Source organism: Triturus cristatus, chromosome 1_2 (assembly GCF_964204655.1).
Source record: "Triturus cristatus chromosome 1_2, aTriCri1.1, whole genome shotgun sequence".
In the NCBI taxonomy this organism is placed as follows: domain Eukaryota; kingdom Metazoa; phylum Chordata; class Amphibia; order Caudata; family Salamandridae; genus Triturus; species Triturus cristatus.
The window spans coordinates 275762350-275778565 of NC_140580.1; the positions used below are offsets into that span (position 1 = coordinate 275762350).

Sequence of the window (16216 nt, forward strand, 5' to 3'; positions counted from 1 at the left end):
CCGCTCTATCTCCCATTTCGTATTTTCTATGCTGGGTGTGGTGGTATTTCGCCAATATGTGTTCCCTGGTTTTTATCCGATACTCATCCTGCCTCAGCTGAAGCGTATGAGTGGTGGAAGGCGAAGGATTCAGAGCATGTTCCTCTTCCAGGTCCTGAAGGTCCATTTCCGCCTTCACTAAAAGCTTGCGTTTCTTAGCAATGTATCCCATCTTTAAAGACAAAGCCTGTCCTTTCAGAACTACCTTGTACGCCTCCCATATTGTGCGAGCGGATGCCACCGAACCCACATTTTCAACAAAGTAATTCTCTGTTTGTGTACGGAGATCCTATCTAATGTCTGGTATGTGTAACAGTCAGGGATTTTGAACAATAGTGGTGCGTGCCTGTCTATCCCAGTGTGTATACTCCACCCAGACTGGGGAGTGGTCAGATATGCCCCTCGGCAGTACCTGGGACTTGACAAAATTTTCTACAGATGACAGGTGTGTGAGGAAATAATCAATACGCGATAAGCTTTGATGCATGTTAGAGAAAAAGGTGAAGAGTTTGTCCGTGGGCCGGAGCGTCCGGCCCACATCCACCAACCCAAACGCCTTAGTAAAATCAGCTATCAATGTATTGTATTTCACCTTTGACCTCGGTGGATAGCAGTCGACTGTATCATCCCGCGTCATATTATAATCGCCACCAATAATCAATGTGCCCTCCTGTAGTCCCGTCAGCTTCCCACCCAAGTCTTCCAAAGCTATTTTACCCAGAGCCGGCGGTAGATAAAGCGAAATTAGGTTGAGGTCCCTACCATCCCATTGGGCCTCCACTCCTGTGAACCTCCCCGACGAGTCCGTCCATACACTGCGAACCATGAGGGGTACAGACTTCTTTACCAGAATTGCCGCCCCCCTCGACCCGGAAGTGTAATCAGCATGGAGCAAGAGTCTATACCCCCATCTAGTGAGGGCCTTAGTCTTCTGCCACACCAGGTTTGTTTCCTGTAGCAGTACTACATCAGGAGAATGACGCTTCAGATACTGTTGCACTATCCCTCTCTTAATTTTATTCCCTATCCCGTTGACATTCCAAGTCAGTACAGAAAGTGTCCGATCTCTATCCCCCCCATCCCAAGTTACAAAAGGAACAAGAATTAAACGGATCAGTACGGACAACGAGAAAATTGTAAAAATCCTGTCCAGTATTAATCGTTCCAGCTGCACAGCTAAACAGTAACCCCCCCGTCCCCCCATCCTCGAACCCCCCTCCCTGCCCAACTGCCCGTGGATTTAGAACTACCCCCTCCCAAACTCGGCAGAGTGCCTCTCTTCCCCCCTGAAATGCTGTAAATGCACGGGGTGTCCCAGCCCTCCTTCCCGCATGTACACATCACAATTAACTTGTAAATTAGCCATCCACTTATGTATAGTGTCTACTCCCTTTCAGATCATAACAATAAGACCCATCAGTCTGCTTCAGTGCAATAGGTCCCCTCTTTTAAGGAAGTCTCGCTATGTTGGGAATTTCCACCCCCCCATTTCCCCTACTTGCGCTTTCCGTTGGGCGTGAGTTCTCCCTTCCAGGAGCCCCGGTCGATCAGTACTGCTCCCTCATCTGACTTTCTTCCTCTGCTGAGCCACTGTTTCCTGCCTCCTTACGGGGACCTCTGTGCTGACCAAGTCTGTTCGATCTGCCTCGTCTTTGGCTGCCCACCGTGCTCCAGCCTTCCATCCATTCCCATACTGCCTCTGGAGAGTCAAAAAAACACGACTTGCCGTCCGTCTCCACTCTCAGCCGCGCAGGAAAGTGCATCGCATATTTTACTTCCCGATCACGTAGTTCCCTCTTCACCGCGTGAAAGCTGCAACGCTGGGCCTGGACCTTGGCCGTGAAATCGGGAAAGAAAGCCACCTCGTAGTTGGCCAACTTTAGGGGGGGATTGCAGCGTGCAGCCTGCAGGATAGTGTCTCTATCCCGGTAGTTGAACATCCTAGCAATAAGGGGCATCGGGGTGCTCCTGGTTTCGGTCTGCCACCTGGTACCCTGTGCGCTCTTTCAATAGAAAAATAGCTGGACAGAGTTTTAGGCTTTAGGTGCTTTGTAATGAGATCTTCCACATATAGGTCTGCTGCCCGCCCCTCCGTTCTCTCTGGGACCCCTAAAATACGAATGTTATTTTGACGGGCCCGAGCTTCGTAATCATCGAGCTGCTGCGACATCCTCTCCTGCTTCTTCTGCATTTCGAGCATTTGAGACTGGAGCTCCGACGTATCCATCTTTTAGGGCGGTAGTGACTATCTTGAGCTACTTGACCTTCTCGTCCATCTTCCGGAGATCGGCCCTGATTAGAAGGAGACCTCTACTGTAACCGAGTCCACGGAGGCCCGCACTCCATTTATTGCCGCCATGACATCATGTAAAGTTGGCTCCGGGCCTTGTTTGATGGCGGCCTCCCCACCATCCTTCTCCAATTGTTGCGAATCCCCTCTTTCACCCGTCTTGGACCATGCAAATTTAGCCAGCTGCATTGCATTTTTGGGCATTGGCCTTTGGACCTCTCTCTCCCGTCGCCATGGCTGTGTATCAGCAGGTGATCTGGAGGATCCAGGGCAGCCCCGCACAGAATGTTGCAGAACGTTGGTAGGAGTGACCGAGTGCGCAATTGCTACTTCTGGAACCGCCGCCCCTTTATCTCTGTCCTCAGGCTCTGATTGTGCAGGCCAGACTGGACTCCTCCACTTGCAGCAATGTCCATCAATATGGCGTATGCAGCTGCCCCACCTCCCCACGTGAGGCGTCTCCGCCCTCTCTTCGTGGTGCTCAAGTGCAATAGTCTCTTGGGGGGCCAAAACTCTCGACCACTCTCCCTTACTATAGAATCCGGGCACTCGAGCGCCTTCGTGGCTCAAACCCCAGCTCCCGCAGCACTGATCCGACCACAGTTAGAACATGAGGATCAGTAGTCAAGGCGGTGCTCCACTATTTGGGTCCAGCAAAACACACTGTTCCGCCACAGTACCTCCAGATAAATTAGCTGTTCTCCCTAGCACCCACACAGTTAAATGATATGAAACCTTCAGGGCTGGCCGCTGTCAATCTAGAGCGCCCCTCACAGCCTCTACCTGCCGCGGCGTGAAAGGTTCATGCGCTCAGTGTGGGCTCCAATGCCTCTTCCGCTGAGCGATGCCTGCACCGGTCTTCATGCCAGGTCTTTGCCATTAGGTCTCCACCATATTTACTCGTTGTTCACATGCCCATCCATTCACAGCCCCACCTTTGCGAACTTGCCCAGGCGCCGGTCTCCGTTCCTCATGCTCAACACTGTCTCGTCCGCCGGGCTAAGGGTATGGCAAGGCTGCCGAAGTGCACTCATCCAGTGAGCTGAAGCCTGTATCGAGTCCCCGGGCCTCAGCACTCCATAAGGATATCTGGGCTCCCTTCTCCACTGTAAGCACCCATGAGCAGTCGCTCCCGCCTCAGCGCCCGTTTCTGTGCTCTGTCGCAAAGAGGCCGCAAGCCGGGGCCTCAATTTACCTTGTCGCAGCCAGGGGAAGCGTCAGCCAGGCCTCTCCAGGCTCCTCCCTCCGCGAGTCTGCCTAACTGGCCGCGGGATCTGAAATAGACAAGCCGCCCAGTTGGGTCTGTCTCCGCACTCGACTCACTTCCAGTGTACCTATGTGGGGCCTCCGCACTGTTATCTCCCGGTCCCGGAGTCGCAACAATGCTTCCCCGTACCTAGGCCCCGAAGCCTGGGCCTCTGGCAGAAGGGACGATATCGAGCAGCAATACCTCCGCCTGAGGCTCAGAATTTTCCCAGGGGGGCCAGGAGTGAAATGTGTCCGTTGCTGTTCATTTTCCTTTCGTGGATGGCAGAGGATGGAACAGGATAGACGTCGGGAAGGTAGGAACTCGATTAGGCAGCGGCCATTCTCGACGTCAGCTAGCCACGCCCCCAGTGTTTACTAATTATGACTGCAATTTGAATGTTTTTGAGGAAATGATCGGATAGAACAAGAGGCACCGAACTGGAGTTGAGAGGCATGCAAGACCATCTCCATAATAAACAAATCGAAGTATTTAAAAAAATTAAATGAATGACTATTCTAACTCTTACTATTACCGCACACTAGTACATAATGGAAATAAAAAAGAATCTGGACCTTCTTGTTAGAAAACATAAAACAGTTCTTCAACAGTTTGTATTGCTTTCACAGTAACTGCAGAAATGAACATGCCTACCAAAAATAATCTCAATATCAATGGGAAATAGAATGTACAAGGAATCACAATATTAACACAAGACGTGTGCTTGAGGAAAATTAAAGTTTCACATGTGGAAGTGTCAGCTTCACAATAACTAAACAACAATCCACAATCTGTATGATTATGGTTAGACTCTTTCAACTTTTCATGAGCAAATTAAGCATTTTACTGGGGAACACGCATTTGTCCCATTTTTTGGGCAGCCCCCATGCTCAATAACCAATTTCTTCATAGTTATGCACCTGTCCAATCCCATCTCCACATTTCTAAACCACAGACCCAAGTGATCCTAAGCCATATCCCTTCTGGCCAATATTAGGCTCACTGAGTACTGGATCCTAATGAACCTGAGCATATCAGTCTTGCTGTTTATCCCTAATATTGCTATACAAGGAGTCATATCACCCTTCTGCCTTGTCCTCACCTCAGTGTGTTTGGTCACCCAAAAAAGATCAGATCTTATCTTATAACAGTCCCAAATAGTACCAAGGAAATTCCCCCTCCTCAACAAGGAAGTTGAATTGCCCAGTGATTGGTCAAATCTACATCAGGGGGTATTGCCTTCATTTGAAAAATGTACATAAACTGCTCGGTGATATTTTTGGGGAGTGACATCTTCAAGGCCAAGTCCATGAAGTGACATTGATTTTCCAGACAAATTTTAAAGTCATAATTTTTTCAAACTCATGTCTTTTTGAATCATATTTTCCAATTTAGCATTGCAACACACCTAATGAAATGTGAAATCTATGATCTCACTGCATGCTGCTCAAGTTGGATGGCTATAGATGGCCAGAAAAATGAATACTCATGCCATAAGTTACCTATGTGTGCTTTGAAAATGTATTTCAGTTGTGCCCACCGTATGACGGGACTGCTGAAATAGCATTTTAGGACTGGAAACATTCCGATATAAAATACAAAGGTGTTGTTCAGTGGTCTGTCTGCATCTTTGAGTTCGTGAAGATGCTACGATTTTTTCAATATCACAACCTGTGGGTGGGTGGCCAAAAAGAGATGTTTGATTTTCACTGTGGCCCGAGAGGGGGTGCCCATTGACAAACTGCCCAGCATAACCAATGCCACTCCCAGAGCTAATGCATAATCACGTGCAAGGTCCCATAGGAACCGGAGGGCAAGTTGTGCCTCACCAGACTCTTCTACCCTGAAATCACTGTGGTGGGCGAGTTGGTCAGTCCTGGATGCCCGATTGGGTAGAATGCATCCTGACCCCGGGCCCCTGTTAGAGGATAGTTTCAGTGATATGGAGACCCCCTCCCTCAAGTGAATGAGAGTGGGATGATCAGTCATCCATGTCAGTGCTGACATGTAAGTTGCTCGCTATATACTTAGCCACCTTACCAGCCAAACACCTAACGGCAGACTTGGCAAATATCCTGATGCAGGAGGAGACCCATATCTAGCACCTGACACACACCACTGTTATAGATGGGAGTTTAAGGGCGACATATAAATCAGGGTGGTAGTATGGGTAGAGGGGTTGTCAGGGTGTGAATGGTTGTACTGTTCAAGTTGTTAATTGATTCAACCAAACAGACGGTATCCCAGAATTTCATGTTATATAACTAATGGATTCCTAGCCCTGTGGCATCCTTTCTGGCACACCTGACTGGCAGCCAGGGAGAACCAATGGCCTCCCTCTGCTATATCTGCTATGTCTACCCCCTCCACCCCACGTGAAAACCTTTTCAGTTATGTCTTGGATCGCAAACAGCCTTCTAGACTGCATTCAGGGAATCCTCCGCTATGCCAGAAGCACCACTCCAGGCTTTGTTAGAGGCTCCTGAGGCACTGTCGTACTCCTCCACAAAAGTCATCCTTTGACAATGACCTTGTTTTCAGCCGATCCCAAAGCAGATTCATCAGAGTGGGGGATCTCCTCGCAGGGAAGCAACACAATTTCCTAAGTGTTTATGTGCCACCACAGAATCAGGCTCCTACCCATGAGGCACTCAAAGCCCCTATCCTGGCTTACCCGTACGGGTACTACCATTGCGCGAAGGAACTTTAACGATTTCCCTGATCCACACACAGACTCTTTTGCACCCCCCACAATGATTCGCACACAGAGAGCCAAGCAGCTCATATACTCAATGAACTCATGTTTGATCCTTGGAGGATCTGACACCACCACAAGAAGGAATACCCCTACACCTCTGCAGCACACAAAATTTATTGACCTGCTGAGTGCTTTCGGTAACTGATGCCCCATGGGTTTGTTCTGTCTCTATTCATCCCAGAGGCATCTTGGACCACTCTCTGAAAGAGTTAATCTTTGGGACACCCAAGCGGCCCTTCGCCAGATCTGGTGCCTTGACGCTGGGTACCTTACTGATGAACAATGCTCTGACTGCTTAGTCACTGAACTTCAATTCTACTTTGACTCCAACCAGGGCACTGTAGCCTCAAGCGGCATGCTGTGGACAGCAGGTAAGGTTACCATCAGGGGTTTTAGGAAATAGTTGTATTCAAAGCAAAGAGCAAAATAAACTGCACCACTATACTACACTCAAGACCTAAGTCCTTGATCTGGAGTGGTGCTACCTAGAGGAGGGCTTCGAGCCCTCCACTGTCATTTAATACTTGCCAAGTCATCGTTGTACCAGATCGTTCTCAATAAGGGCTGTCAATGTTGGTGGGCATCGACCCTGGGAAGCTGCTCTTCTGGCTGGCCACCAGAGGCAATGCTTCCAGAATAGTCCTGGGGTCTGCGACTCGTCTGGTCAAATGAAACACTGTCCGAAGAGATAATGACTTGTTTGCTGAATGCAATTGCAAACTCTACCCCTGCAATTGTGCTTCCCACTCAAAGGCCACAAATCTATTCTAACGGATACCTCCCTCCCATCTGTGTCAGCTTCCTCGAGGGCTATCCTGGACTACACTGCTGCCATCAAAAAGAGGAGGAACAGATGCAGTGGATGTACTCTGGGATATCCTGGCCAAGAGGGCTTCCCCCTTGAAGACTACTGCAAATTAAAGAGCACCCCCCCCCAGAACTGGACATATCAACCACAGTGGTCAACTCTAAATCCAGCCTCAGTGCTCATCAGTGTGCTGCATACAGACCCATCTCCCAAATCAACACTGAGGTAAAAGAAATCATGAAAGTCCTAGCCAACCGGCTTCAGGGAGTTCTTACCAATCTGGTCCACCTAGACCAGTGTGGCTTCATGCTTTGTCTCCGCACCTGACATTACATCAAGCATGTTCACATTGCTCTCACCCACTCTTGGGAACCACGCAATCCCTGTGCTCTCCTTTTATTTGACTTTAAAAAGGTATTTGGCAGCCTTTACTGGTCCTTTCTGGGTAAGGTAAGGTTCTCAAATACATGGAGTTAGGACACAACTTCTATAGATATGTAGGGCTCCTTTACTCGAAACCACTGGCACAAGTGCTGGTGAACGGGGTGTTGTCTGACTCATTCCCATTGGGCAAGGTTTCCAACTGGGTTGCCTGCTATCCCCGCTTCTGTTTGCACTGGCCATTTAATCCCTTGCCCACTTGGTGAGATGTGACACCCAGATACATGACTCGGAAGTTGGTCCAAAAGAGAGAATAGTTCTATATGCAGAAGATGTTCGCCTGTTCCTCACCAATCTTCACGTCTATGGGCCTCAATGTCTACGACTTTTAGCCCTCTATGAGGAAGCCTCTAGCCTCAAAGTTAAATCAAGTAAATCCTTACTTATCCCACTCCGTGACAATGAGGTCATGTGTTGGCAGACATCCATCCCTATAAGTAAACTAAGGTTCCAATACCTGGGTATATATATATAGCACTTGAGCCCACTCAGACTCTAACCTGGATTTTTGATTTCCCCCTCTTGTGGCTGAGGTGAAAGCTGATCTCCATATATGGGTGCATCTCTCACTTTGCCTGCTTGGTAGAGTGGCTCTCTTTAAAATTATTATACTTTCATGAGTTCTCTATGTCCTCTAAAACTTACAGTGGTCATTCCCCAACTGGTGGTTCAAAGATCTGGCATTCAATAGTCGCTGCTTCCTGTGGGTGGGCCACCCCGCCCAACCCCTTGGACGAATACTAATGCTTTCAGACAGTGTACGATGGAGGCATGGGCATGGCAGACCAACAGCTATATTACCGCACAGAATAGACCTTAGTCATTAATGACTGGCTGTGCGGGGAAGGGCATGACCAGGCCTACCAGATGGAGTGCTCTCCTTAGACAAAATTAGGGGCTTGCTATATGGCAACCCTATCCCACGACCCTTCCTGGATGTCACCAAGGTAGTCATTAACAACTGGCGACTGACCCTGAGCTCGATGGAATGGGACCAGAAACGTACAATATATATTCCCATATGGCAGGGACGGTACCTCCTCCATACTTCACAGCTTGAGGGCTTCACTAAATGGTACAGAATTGGTATCACAACTCTGGGGGATGTTTGTCAAAGGCGCAACCTCCACACATTTCAACATCTGCAAACTCACTTTCATTTATCAAGGACTCAATTTCATAAATACCTACAATTAAAACATGCTCTCTCTAGACACAGGGTGGACATAGTAGAACTACCTGAATTTAATCCACTCGAGGCCAAGATTCTGATTGGGCACATGGGTAGTTGTGGCATCTCCCAGATATTCTGTACCCTGGTCATCAACATCCCAGACCACTGTGGTCTACAACAAAAATTGGAGGGATGGGTGGACTCTCTCTTGATGAAATCGACTGGCAGGAGGCCCGGGGTGGGCACCCATGAACTAGCTATCTCCTTCCGACCTCCGCCTAATCCAGCTGAACTCTCCCCACACAACCGATCTCTCCCCCGATTCTTCCTTCAAGCAGGTAAGATCCCTGACCCAACCAGTTTCCGTTGCACCTGCCCAGATGCAGATTTCTTCCAGGTAGTCTGGCAATTCCCTGTTATTGCATGTTACTGGCGCTGGATCAGGCAAACCATGGACTAGGTCTTGGGGTGTTACATAGACATCTGCTGGGCAATCTGGGGCCTTGGACGGACCATAGGGGATTGTATCATGGTGGGTATGTCCATGTTGGTGGCGAAGAGAGGCATTGTGGATGGAAACTACTGATACACTCCTTCACAAATAGCGTGATAGAGAAGCCTGGACTACAGGAAAAGTCTATCTACCCTGCCAAGAAATGCCACCAGAAGCACACTAGAATTTGAGGTAAATGGTTGAATCATACTGGACTCAGACCATAAGGCATGATTGTATGCAATAGTTCTTCTGGGAGATATTCTAGCTACGTATTGCATCTTTTGTATGATGAAGCTGAACCATGAAATCTGTATGGCTATTTATTGACATAAAATCAGTAACATTGTTTATCAACAAATAATTTCGGTGTGCATGGTTACCCAAAACCAAATCAAAATGGGACTTCAGAATGTCTTGCTCAAATTAATTCTGTTTACTTAAATTGGATTAGGTGCCTTAACCTAACTTTGGTAGACATAATTCAATAAGATCAGTAGTTTTCCCTGGGGTATATGAACAGGGTCCCCTACTTCTAAGTGACATGCGTAGGCTACAAATAAGTCTGGCAAGCAAATCTAGGCTGAGTGCCTGCACAATGACAGTGGAATGTCTGGAGCCTAAAGTCCTCCATGGAAAATAAACCTTTCTAGAGGTATTTAATCCATCCACATTGCAATCCTGGTATGAACATTTTAGGTAGGGTTATTACCACTGACAGCACAACAATGAAAATTGCATGGGTATCACTTCTTCCTTGGATGATGGTGCACTGATTGTTAAGAGGGGGTGTAAGATTGAAATTAGATTTGATAGGAAAGAGTAGACTATATTGAAAAATTGACTAGCAAATTTAGAGAGGTTCAGTTCATAGGATGATGAAAACAGGCAATTAAAATTACCACAGGAAGCTCATATAACCTGGAGTGATAAGAACTTTGAAAAATCTGCACCTATGTCTGTCATTTAACCTTCGTGCAAAATGGGCATACTGTAAATTATCTTGCAAAATTAGTGTAGGAGGTAGATTTTCTTGATGGGTTTGTAATTCTCCAAGCCACAACCTGCAGATTGTGGCCTCTTTGCACTTCAACTAAGACTTTATACATCCTGAACCAGGTGGTTTGCAACAGAAAGGAAGGTGAGGAACTGAAATTAATTTTGAGATTGACGTGGGTGTGTTATAAAGCAAAGAAATATTTTTTAAGAGTAATGAAAACACAATCAGATTTTTTATGAGTCAGGCAAGACTTAAGCTTGATCTTAAACAATTTACCTTCACGATGTGCTTTGAAATATACTGTACAGTTGGTGACTTACACAATACCATGCTTTGAAAAGTAATGTTTGTGCTATTGAACGGATAATGCAATACTATGGTATACTGTTCATAGTTAACAAAATAAATAGATATTTACTGAACAGAACTATGGCTTGCTTCTAAATATTCTTACATTATTTTAAAGATTGAAAGGCATGACAATTGTGCTTATGACTTCCTTGAAGTCCGAGATGGCAACACAGAAGACAGCCCTTTGATTGGACATTTTTGTGGGTACGAGAAACCGGAAGATATTAAATCCACCTCAAATATGCTCTGGATGAAATTTGTATCTGATGGGTCTATCAACAAAGCTGGATTTGCTGCACACTTCTTTAAAGGTAAGACTAAAGGCAGTGGAAATATGTAAATATAAATTAATCTTTTATAGACCACGTAGTGTGCTGATTGGATTTTGGTAAGTGCAGTAGTGTTATGATGGGCAGTAGCTTGTTATGCTTTGTTAACAGCGATATTTGGATCATCTGTAAAAGGAGTGTGTTAGCTTTTCCTAAATAAACATTGAGTTTTCAACCACATATTCTAAGACTGTCAACTTCAGCCATCAAGAATTGCCCAGTCACGAGTCATATAGCTAGTACTGCCCTACAGAGTATTTTTCCTCTTTAATGGTTCCTCAGGGTTTGGAATTCTAGGATCCATAGATCACATTTGCTGCATAAAACCTACCGTGGCCACCACTTTATGCAAATCTGTCTAGGTGCATTCTTGTGATCTCTTTCCTCCTTGAACTGCTCTTCTTGAGCACTTTGAGATGGGTTCAATTTACCAAGGAGTGCTATAACAAAAACAAATAAATTAAACTGCTCCAAAACTCATAATGGCTTCAGTAAGTCTAATGGTTCAATGTGTTAGGATTTTTGGCATTGTCACCAGCGTCATATTTCCTATTGTTTCACATTTTAAGTGATACAGTACAATGTGGTGATGCGGGGTACCTTCATACTTTCCTTTAGGGTTCAGATCCTTCCACCTATAGACATCTATCTAGTTAAAATTGAGGTTTGAGTTGGTTACATTAATTATGATCAGTTGAAACCTTGCATCTCGCTAGTTAGTATAAGAAATGTCATGGTTGAAATAGCATGATCAGTAAACAATGTGCTGCATGCAATCACATACCTCAGGGCTAAGAAATATTGACTACCATCTAATGGGAAATGGCATCACTTGTTTGCAGTCCTAGTTGTAGAGGAGTTAAGAAGGCATCCTGATGACAGTCTGCTGCTTATGAAGTGATATCTGATTTTCTCTTAAGCTGTGCATTCACTTATTTTTCCCAGCTGGTGCCATATAAAGACATGAACTACCTATAATCATTCTGTTTTGCCATTTTTCTGCTTGTGACTTTAGGTCTCCTACTCATTTACTCTGGACCTGATTTGTTTACTATGTGGCCTTGAAGAGGTTAGCTTCTGTCGCCTCCCTCCCCTGATCAAAGGCTTGTTCATTTGGATTTGCTGGATGTAAAGCAAGCTCCTTGGTTCTCTGTAGATCGAGGGTTCTCAATCGCTTTTTGATTATCACAGTGTAATGTGAAAAGATTATATTCATTTAGGACAGTCTGTGCGTGGCTGTGCTGTTTGGTGTAAGTTGACTGTAGTGCTCAGTGACTTGTTGGCTACTCTCAACTTGTGCACCACTACAAGAAGAGAGATTAGCAATGAAGCAGTAAGGCCTTATTCTCTGTCTGGGAATGTTGTACTTTTCACTGTGCATCATCCAAACATATACCTCTTCTTACACTGTCTTAATAGTGGGCAGGTGAAGTGAAGTATTTGATAGCCTTGTATATTTATAAGGTTTTAGGGCTGTTGTATGGGCTACAGTTTGTTGAAAGTGTATAGCCTAGGGCATTCAGGTGATCTAAGGGCTAGGAAAAGACACAAGGAGCTAGTTAGTGAATCCTTTTCTGCTTCTTCTCCAGAGCCCCAGCCTGTGCCAAGGACATAAGCAAAGTTTTCATTTGGGACATAAACAGGCCTGCCAGTTTATTCAGCTCTGGCTATTGTGGTAATTGTAGGATACAGTAGAACGCTGAATGAGCAGTCTGTCCACAAGTGTAACAGCATGGGATGAAGCTTGGCAGTTCTCTTCCTCCTCCTCCTCCTCATTTCTAGACTCCCCTTTGATCAGGGAAAAGCACAATCATAACTCAAAGGCAACTGCATATCCCTGGTGAGCTCTTAGACCACCTGAGGTGAGTCTAGGGCTCTTGGCAGTCGAAGGTCCCATCTCCTCATGACCAGCTTTACCGCCAGTTGTTCATCCTCATCTTATGTGGCCCGGCGCAATGACATAATGGAGATCATCTTTGTGATCTGATTTAAACATTTAACTTCACATCAGTGCTTGTGTTTTTGCAAGCCCTTGCCTTGTCACTACGAGAAACATTTGTACACCCACTATACTCCCAGCTGGTCATTTTTTTTTAAATCACTTTATTCTTTATCTCATAAATGTGATTGATGGGACAAGCATGGCTCTGAGGCAGGTCGCAGACAACAGCAATGCACCAGATATATTAAAATATTGGGATTGCCAGACATCATCAGATAAAGCAACTTACTATGCTACCAGCAGAATCATTCAATTTCATTACAAGACCGAAGGCTACCATTATGCATAATTCTTTTAATGTAACTCCAAGCAGCCACTTGAAAGCATTAATTCACAAAGTGAAAAGGTTCCAGAACAGAACATTAAGAACATACAATAGCCATGAGCACAGAACAGTCTGCCTCTTTTAAATGTGGCTCCAAGCAGATAAGTTCAATTTCTTATTACTCTCCTTATTTTACTAAACTTGCTAAACTGTCATCAACTATCTATAACTACTAATATCACCAGTGAGCTTCTGAGGGACTACTCCCCTTCCTTTTACTTTAGATTTCCACTGATCTCCAATTTATGGAGATTAGTTTCCCCTTACTGTCCTTCATTTCTTTAACCTAGTCGATTCCCCTCCACCTCTTTCCTCACCGGAGACTTCTTTCCGCTCTTCACTCGAGCATTCTATTCCTCTTTTCACTTGCGAACGAGTGCGTCTTCCGCGCTCCGCCCACCACAGAGTCAGGCTGATTGGCAAGGATCCACTCGGGGGAGAGCGCCGCCGAACTGAAACTAACCTGATCTAAAGATCGGACTACCCTATTACCCCAATTTAATAGCAAATCCTAATTAGCCTTTCTCTCTCTCATAAAGAAATTAATAATTGACCTTTCTCTTTCTCTTAAACAAATTATATTTATTTAACTTAATTTTCTTAGCATTCTGAGAACCCTCTTGCTGACTAAGCCATTTTATTAACTAATATCAGCAAAATGTCTGATATTGATTCTAATGATGCGGTAACCCCCATCCCTAATATGAATAATGAGGCTTTTAAGAAAATTATTCACACAGAGATGAGATCCTGTATGTTGGAAACTTTAAACCAAGTTATGTCATCCAAAAGATCCCTCCCTACAGAGGAGAATGACGTTACAGAAAACCTAAACCCCCAAGTCATTGACGACCTCACTGAAAATAGGGGAGAAAGACTAAAGAAGAATAAAAATATCGAATACCCAAACCCCCTGAACACAATGGGAGGTCCTAGCACCTCACACAATACGGGAGGTCCCAGCACCTCGACTATTAATGGAGGTCCTTGCACCTCAAACTCCTCAGGTGTCCTTAACAAATTATCCTGGTGTCCACAGCGGCACAAAACATTTGGGTGTCTTTAGCGGCACAAACTATCAAAGTGCTCACTACAACTTTACAGATAATGAAATAGAGGATGATGAAACTACTAGCATCTTTGATGAATATGTCCTTTATCTAGATGAAGACGATCAAAACGAATTCTATAGTCAACCTGCTGAAGACGAGCTTCTGTCCTCCTCCAAAGACAATATAGTTAACCCTTTGGGTGAAGAAATGTTCTCCCCCTACAACATTAAACTTCTGAGAAGCTCGGAATGGTGGCCACAAGATCATGTAGCCAAATTTATTAAGAAATGGCTCATGAACCTACTTGAGAAAGACACCCATAATATTCTCAGAGCTGAATGCTCAAGACCCTCTATTCAAGAAAATATCTGTCAGACCCACAACCTTGATCCGGAACTAAGTAAATTGCTCTTTAAACTCGGGAGAGACCACATGAAGGGGCTGGAGAGGTCCCTTAAAGCCTGTCAAGACCGTCTGCTCTACGTCCTTGGTCCTTTGGCCGGGTTTGTTGATACGGCTGAAGAAAGCCATATTAATGGCACACCCCTAGATACAGAGCTAATCCGGGGATGGAGCCAGAGAGCAATGATCCTTCTGGGTAATGCTAATGCCAGTCTCAACGCCGAAAGAAAATAAACCCCAAACTGAGCGATATGGCAGACAAGGAACCTTCCCAAAACCCTAAAGGTTTACTCTTTGGTGAAGACATGATCAAATCCCTTGGCAATTATGTGTCAACCTTCACCGCACTTGACAAAGCACAACACAATATGAGACGTGTGTTCAACCCGAACCTTTTTGGACGGGCTGGAAGAAGGGGCCTCTCTTCTGGCCGCTTCAACCCAAGGCCCTATTCGAGGTTCAGAGGTTTCTGGAGAGGCTTCCAATCATCCAACCCTCCCCAATTCTACCCCCAGAGAGGGAGAGGTTTACACAACAGAGAGTTCAGATCACGTGGAGTCTCCAACAACAACAACAACTTTCAGAGCGAGTACCTTACCCCCTCTTTTTTCTTCTTCCCCTCAAAAGGTGGGAGGCAGACTCAAATTCTTCTATCAGCATTGGAAATTAATCACTCAAGTCCCATGGGTATTAAATACTGTCAAAGGTTTCAAGATAGATTTAGTAGAAATACCTACACAAACATTTCACCCGAGAAACATCCCACTGACAAAGGAACAGCAAAAAATAGTAGAGGAAGAAATAACCTCAATGCTTCAGAAAGGGGCAATAATAGAAGTACCATGGGAGTCAATGAGATTTCTAAGTACGCACTAACTCGTTCAGAAAAAGGACAAGGGATGGAGACCCGTTATAAACCTAAGGGAACTAAACAAATTTCTGAGGGACCTGTTACTGGAAGGGGACTAGTTAGTAAAACTAGATTTGAAGGATGCATACTTTACCATCTTGATGGTCAAAGAACATCAACCCTTTCTTCAGTTTATCTGGAAGAACCATCGGTACCAATTTGAAGACCTCCCTTTCAGCCTGTCTTCTGCCCCCTGGTGTTTCACCAAGGTCATGAAGACAATCGCCTCACTACTAAGAGAAAGATGTATTCGACTAATTATATATGTGGACGACATCCTCATCATGTCCCAACACCATACACAAATAATTCAAGACCTGAAGGCAGGTATGGATCTCATAGAAAGCTTAGGATTCATTATAAACAAAGAGAAATCGATCCCTGGAGTTCTTAGGGTTTACCGTAGACACAACAAAATGCCTCCTTTTACTACCCTCAAAGAAAATACCAAAATCCGAAAGGAAATAAGGTTTGTTTTGAAACAAGAAAACCTAACTCTAAGGGAATTAGCCAGACTCCTGGCCTCCTTTCTTCATCTATTCAAGCCATCTTCCAGGGTCCTCTGAATTACCGAGCTATTCAAAGGGTAAAGGCGA

At 45.3% G+C, this 16216-nt stretch overlaps 1 protein-coding gene across 1 annotated transcript in view; it reads left to right on the forward strand.

Moving 5' to 3' along the window:
* TLL2 (tolloid like 2) overlaps nt 1-16216 on the forward strand; it is a 2438103-nt gene that overhangs the window by 1704854 nt on the left and 717033 nt on the right. Inside the window, exon 13 of the mRNA XM_085603672.1 lies at nt 10716-10911. Within this exon, the coding sequence (XP_085459798.1) occupies nt 10716-10911 (196 nt within the window). The remainder of the gene's footprint in view (nt 1-10715; nt 10912-16216) is intronic.